The 6,966-nt window shown below is 27.7% G+C and overlaps 1 protein-coding gene across 1 annotated transcript; it reads right to left on the minus strand.

Moving 5' to 3' along the window:
* Positions 1 to 235: 235 nt before the first annotated feature.
* LOC112716545 (cytochrome P450 85A) lies at positions 236 to 5,715 on the minus strand. The gene is made up of 9 exons (XM_025768468.3): positions 4,917 to 5,715; positions 3,965 to 4,286; positions 3,725 to 3,874; positions 3,397 to 3,645; positions 3,198 to 3,284; positions 2,857 to 2,935; positions 1,627 to 1,733; positions 1,412 to 1,536; positions 236 to 515 (listed from the first exon to the last, which is right to left on the minus strand). Exons 1-9 carry the CDS (start codon positions 5,114 to 5,116, stop codon positions 428 to 430), a joined length of 1,407 nt encoding a protein of 468 aa, XP_025624253.1. The 5' UTR covers positions 5,117 to 5,715; the 3' UTR covers positions 236 to 427.
* Between the last annotated feature and the right edge of the window lie 1,251 nt (positions 5,716 to 6,966).

The following is a 6,966-nucleotide window of genomic DNA, read 5'->3' on the forward strand; positions in this document are numbered from 1 at the left end:
ATAGAGCTAACCGAACTCTGTTTTCATTGTTTAAAAACCAAATTTTTTTTCTTAAATACAAAGTCGATAGTCACGTATTTTTATATATATACACGGGTTATTTACATATTTTTATAATAAAATGAAACCATAAAAAAAATAAACTTTCGATTATCAAATTTGTTTTAATTATAAATGTGGATTAAATTTAATTATATCATTTGTAAAATTCAATTATATTATCTATGATCAGTAATTTCATATTCTAATAAGCTTGGTTTCATAAAATTTGAATCATTTACCCAGAAACTAGCAGTCTATCTATAATCTTACAGAAGGTGTTACTACCTGAAATTCTCTAAACGGTTAAACTAATTAACATGACAATTTTTTTATTGAACCATTTTTTTTTTCTAAAAAAGTTTTGTACATAAAAGTCACGGCCTAATTAGTAAGATGTCACCCTTATGTGCAGTCCATTAGGTGCCTGAACTCTAGGAAATTTCAGAAGTTTATCTCCTCCTACTTCTTCCCACCTGCAATCAAAATTAATTATATAAGAAAGATGTCAGAAATCACCTTAAAATAATACTAGAGTTTAAAGTATTTTTTTCGGTCGTAAAATCACATTCATTCTTTTGAACAATCATTTACGCGATTAATATAAAAAATAGTTATTTTTTATTGATATAATATTACATAATTAAATTACATAATTAGATATACATGTAAAATTACTTTATACCGTCAAAGGCATCAAATTTAATTCATGATACTATTATAAAATTTGAAAGCAGACAAACTTGTTCATATTGATGGCAATAGACTAAGACTAAGACTAATAGTTGTATAGTATATTTACTAGCTAGATAGTTAAAATTGAATACATTAATAATTGCAATTTTATCCACTAACTCACAGGTGCTGTAATTTTAAAAAGAAAAGGTTAAAAAAGTATAATTGTTCCCTTTAAGTTTATGATACAATTTATTATTTCAATACTCATTTGTATATTTCTTCAATTATGTTATATGTATACAAAATATTAGTTACTAGTTAACTATAATATAAAATATTTGGTGTTCATAAAAGATTTAGATTATACCATTGTAGAAAAATGTTTAATTATTTAGTTGTGACCATTAATTACTATTTAAAAAATGTGTTTAAAAAGTTTTTTTTTTCTTTTTATACTTTTATTATTCCTATTAAAAAAAAAAACAACTCTGTGAATGCAATTAGGTAAGACTGACTAGTCCCTAATAATGCAATATAATTTTAGTAGCGAAAATTCAGGTGCAGTCAACTTTACGTAAAATTGATAATTGAGAGTCGTTATATAAAAATTTAGTCAAATCATTTAAATTATTTAACAACTCTCAACTATCAACTACAAGTGAATATAAGCATATTGAATAGGAAAATTAGTCACCTGTATCTAGTTACAAGATAGTGCAAGAAAGTTGAAATTTCTGCTATTCCCAACTCTTTCCCTGGACACAATCTTGTACCTCCTCCAAATATCAAGCAGTGGTTTTTTGTCTCTAGGCTCTTATCCTTTAATTTTCAAATTTAATGATATTAATATATGTTTGATAAGCAATAATAGAAAAATTAATAAGAGGTTGAGTTGGTACTAATACTAACCAGCCATCTCCATGGGTTGAACTTTAGTGGATCAGGATATAGAAAATGGTCATAATTTATCTCTCTCGTGTACACATATATCTTCCACCCTTTGGGAATCAAATAACCTGAAAAAAGAAAAGCAATATAGTAATTGCTATAAGAAAATACATTTTTATTTTTCAATTGCGACACACTAGGATTGTGTTTTGGTAACTCTAAAGGAGACATAGATATAGAAAACAGAGAGATGAAAATGTATTTACATTGAATTTAGAAATAAAATATAATAAAAAAAAATTCTTGAGGGCCGTCAATTTTTAGTATATTTGATCACTGGTATAAACACTAAATTATTTACACCAAATAAATTTTAATACTTTATGTGTACAAAATTTAAAAAATATAGATATAAATTTTATTAATTTATATGTGCAAATTCTGATAAATATAAATAAGTATAAATTATATATTTTTTATGTGCAAAATTTATAAATATAAGTATAAATTATTGTTGATTAAGTGTGGTAAAAAATGATGCCAGTTGATGGTTATGTAATATTACTCTAATAATAATTTATCTTAAGATACAAAATTATTGTATTCTCCAATCTCCATCTTTCTAAAAGATAAAAATAAAGAAAATATAACATTTTTTTTAATTTTCTATCAATATATTTACTACGTGTTATAATTGCCAAAATCCTGTGTCAGAACAAAACTCCTCAATGGCCCCCCTCCTGGGTTCGTCCTCTTCTCTTCTCCATTTTTGGGTAATTTTCAGTCTAGCATTTAAAGTAAATGCTGAAATGGTAAAAGAAAGTTTGGGGGTAAAGATATACATAGTGGAAGGGTCTTTGACTCTTTGTTAGGTTTGTTAACAAGTTAAAACTGATGGCCAAAATGGCAGAGTTCTGTATCTGTAACTGTGTAGCTCCCCTTTGGTTATTACAATTTCATTTCATTTCAACAATTTCTCATTTTTTATATTCAAAACTACACACGTGCCTAAAATAGTAAATTGAAAATCGACTACTAAATTAGTTTAGGACAAAAATTAATAAACGGGATCCATTTTTATGGATTAAATGATTTAAAACAGTAAAATAAAAAACAAATTTTATTATATCAATATTTTTATTAAGCTTTTAAATTTTTAAATATCTAATTTTATCTATTTTTAATTCTTTTTTTTAAAGATTTGTATTATTTTCTTTTTTAAAAAAATAAAAAGAGTAAAAAAACACCAACAATTTAGTTCCATATCTTGAGTAGTTTTTCTTAGGACCCCATTAACTATTGTGGCCAATCTAGAGGTCTCAAAAATCACCTGCACAATGGGAAAAAAAATGATCAAAAGACTTTTAATAATAATAAACAAATATTCTTTAATAAATTCACAAATAAACCTATCTAAACGTTCAATTACAATATTATATAAGAGTTCAATTACAATATTATATAAGAGTTTAATTTTAATGCACCGACTGTCGAAACTGTCGTGTAATCTAAATCGTTTATTTAAATGATTATTTATGTGGTATGTATAAAAGACAGTTATTTTTGCTAATACGAGAGGATAGAATATTTACCGCGCGAGTAAACCTCATTGACTTGAGATCGTTGAAATCAATTGGTTCATCTGGTTTTTTCCTTTGTCTAATGTTCAAATGCTCTTCCTATAAAACCAGAAATTTCATCAGAGTCAGAAGGTAAAGTAATAAACCAAATGAAAAGAATAGTGAAACTGTGTAAATTATTTATTTATTTATTATTATTATGGAGACTGACTCTGAGTTCTTCAAGTGCTTTGGGATGGTCCTGAAGATACTTCACTGCCATCATTGACGTGGCTGAAACAGTTTCATAACCAGAATACATAACTGTAATCACTAGATCAATGATTTCTTCATCACTTAGTTTGTGTCTACTTTCATCATCATTTCCCATCAATCCTCCAAGCATGTCTTTGTGTATTTCTTGGGATTTTCTCCTTTCCTCTATTACCTCACTCACAATACTCACAATTGCTTTCCTTGCCTGCATCATTCACTTCTTTTTTTAGTAATTTTTTTTAAAAAAAAAAGAGCTCAACACAGTAAAGTGGAATATAATAAACCTGAAATCCGCGACTATAATTCGTCCCCGGAAGGTGAATAGGAAGAGAAAGGGTTCCTAATACTAGATTAAAGAATTCCGGCATGATTGAATCTGATATTCTGCTTGATTCTTTGCCTGCAATCTGCCTCAGTGATGAAAGGAAGGCCATCTGTCCATGAAAAGTTTGAGAAATAATTAATCAAAAAATACAATTTTTTTTTTAATGAGAATGAGGATGATATGAATAATAGAAAGGAACCTCTTTGGTTTTGTGTTGGATGTTGATGACTTGATTGTCCCAATTACTAAGGTGGGATCTCATGAAGTGATCAATTTTTGGCAAAAGCTGATCTCTGATCATGGTGGGGCTAATGATAGAAAGCAAGGCACCTCTCAAGTACTTGTGAGTGGAGCCATGAACAGCTGCAATGTTGCATTTTCCCAAGATGTCTAACATGGATTTAGGGTACCCTGGAACAAGCCCTTTTGATTCATTCATTAGAATGTATCTATTAAGCTCTGCATCCATTGATACAATTGTAGGACACCCCAATATGTGTGATTTGAAAAAACTGCCATACCTGCCATTCATTATTCACAACCCAAAAAATAAGACATAAAAATGGTTTATAGATGAAAATTATAAAAAAGTAAGCCATGATTACTAATAGGGTAAAAAAGTACATGCATGAAAAGTGGTTTACTTCACACCCCAAATTTAACTAATTTAAGAAACCTCATTAATTGAGAAAATGATTTGTCAAACATCCCCCACCTCTTTTCTTCTTTCATTAAAAAAAAAAATGGATAAACTTTTGCATCTCATGAAATCATTATTTTCTTTTCAAGGAGTAGGATATTAGAATTAGACACTAGAGTGTGTTTTTCTTTAATCTCTCATTTATAGTTGATAACTTTTTTATTAATCCAAAAAAGTTAATCAAAGTAATAAAACCAAACATGAAACAAGCCAACCCAACTAACTTGTATGCTAATAATGCTATAACACAAAGATATAAGGGATATGTGATTTGCAAAATGTTTTCATATTCCTTGGAATCTGAACCTAATCATAAATTAAATACATCCTACAAAGGTGCAAAAAATGTTGATCAAACCACCTATTTTCATTTTTCACCACTCTATGCAAGTGAACAGAGGAAGAAGAAAATCCAAACATGATTTTAGTTAGTTTAATTTTAATCTTTTACCTTGCTCTTTGGTTTTTCATGAAGTTAGGACCTTGTTTAAGAAACTCAGTAGTTTCTCCAAAAAGTGGCCACCCCATTGTACCTGGTGGCAAACCTTTATTCTTCTTCATGTACCTTACTTCATTCCATCTCAAAAGAGCAGAGAAAAAACAGAACAAGAACAAAACACCACCAACAATTGCAATGAAGGTAAAAGCCATTAGGTGCTTTTTCTTTCTTTCTAAAGTTCTTTGCAAACCCGAGAGAGTGTGAGAGAGAGACAGAGAGAACTCAAGAAAAAATGAAAATCAAAATATAAGTAATAAGGTACAAGCCTGGCTTTAAAAAGAGTGCACATAAACACACTCATATATATAGGCCCCTTGAGCTACCATTTTCATATAAGAATAAGAAAAAAGCCATACAAACAAAAAGTAGCATCACCACCTATTCTAGGTCATGGCCATAAAAACTAAAAAAAACAAAATAAAATGGAAGATAATAATGGATACAAATGAATTAAGATAAATGATTTAGTTGAAAATATAATTTAAGAATATAATAATACAAAATTTTTTTTATTTTTTAAGCATTTAATTCATTAGAAATATTAAAAAAATTATGATACTCTTAACTAATGTTTCTAGAATATGTTAAAAAGACTTAAGTTGAAATAAAATGAAAAGATTGTTGCCTTTTTGTGAAGAATTTAATTTAGTAACAACATAGCACAACAGACATTTTTTGGCAAATTAATTAATTAAAAAAAAATTCAGAGTTTCAGGATCTTCCAATTTAGCTCTTCGAGATTTGAAGCTGCAAATGTTTTTGTTGGTTGCTTTTTCTATATAAAGTGGGGAAAACAAGGGTTGGTTGGAACAGTGCAAATTGATGACAGTTAAATGAGTTGGCACTGTAAACTAAGTTACCTGCATCAGTTCTTTTTGTATTTTGTTGCATGGATTAAGTGTTGGGTTTATCAAGGAGAAGGGATTAGAGAATTTCAAGAAAATATAAACTATAAAGAATTTGTTTAAAAATAGATCCTTCTTGATTCTTTGAGTAAACGATAAACAAGTCTCTAACTTTTTATTTCAAAAATACATGAGTTTATAATTAATTAAAAATAAAAAATATCTTTTATTTTTTAAGACTTGGACATCTAAGTTCTTTTAAATAACCGATTTATCTTTATATATTTTGGACAAAAAAAACTTAAATATCTCATATTTTAAAAGATAATAGACACTTTTATATTTTCAACTAGTCATAGACTTATATATCTTCGAATTAAAAAGTTAGGGACTTATTTATTGTTTTTTCTTATTCTTTTATACATATGACAAAAATTTCCACAAAAAGTTATATATATGTATATTATAGTTTTTAATTTATTTATTAAATAAATTAAAGAAAAACTCTAATTTATCCTCAAGGCAGAAGAGGGATAAAAAAAGGGAAAAGAAAAAAAAAAAAGAGAGAAAATGATTTTAATGGAAAAAGCACATGCATGGCACCCCATTGGACCTAAAAATAAAAGGGTGGTCATAGCCAGCCCCAGAGCTTCACATGTCTGTCAATAAGATCTAAATTACATAATTTCACTACAAGACAGTTTTGCTTGGGTTACCATGTGAGTATGTGCTGATAGAAGGGAGAAGAAAAACAAGAGAGGTTTTCTGTTCCATTGCATTTCTGATTACTAGCTTTGACACTCTTAAAAGTTAAAACTGCTCCTTAATTTTGTAATTGCTAGAAAACCATGTTCAATCTTGTGGTGGTCTTCTTCCAAAGGGTGAAACATCAACACAATTTTAATGAAAATTTTGTAGGGTTAACAATCAAATAGTCCTTAGAGTACGAGGTATTTTTTAAATTTGTTCTTAAAAGATTTTTTTAATTAAATTGGTTTATTAAAAATTAATTATACTTATTTTTTAATCACTCTATTAATAATTTTTATTAACAATTAATGTTACGAAATGTTAATTGACAACATAAATACTTGATATGTTTAATTCAACGTTGACAAAATATGTTTATGAAAATTTATTATTAATTTAGTTATTTT

This window comes from Arachis hypogaea, chromosome 10 (assembly GCF_003086295.3).
Source record: "Arachis hypogaea cultivar Tifrunner chromosome 10, arahy.Tifrunner.gnm2.J5K5, whole genome shotgun sequence".
Taxonomy (NCBI): domain Eukaryota; kingdom Viridiplantae; phylum Streptophyta; class Magnoliopsida; order Fabales; family Fabaceae; genus Arachis; species Arachis hypogaea.

What these genes read in the sequence shown, in the direction of transcription:
- LOC112716545 (XM_025768468.3), bottom strand. Translation starts at nt 5,116, where the DNA reads ATGGCTTTTACCTTCATTGCAATTGTTGGTGGTGTTTTGTTCTTGTTC. An exon ending in ATTATAGTCGCGGATTTCAG is followed by an intron (nt 3,646 to 3,724) that starts GTTTATTATATT and finishes TGAATGATGCAG; the next exon opens with GCAAGGAAAGCAATTGTGAG. An exon ending in TCAAGATATGGAACTAAATT is followed by an intron (nt 1,734 to 2,856) that starts GTTGGTGTTTTT and finishes TTCTTTTTTCAG; the next exon opens with GTTATTTGATTCCCAAAGGG.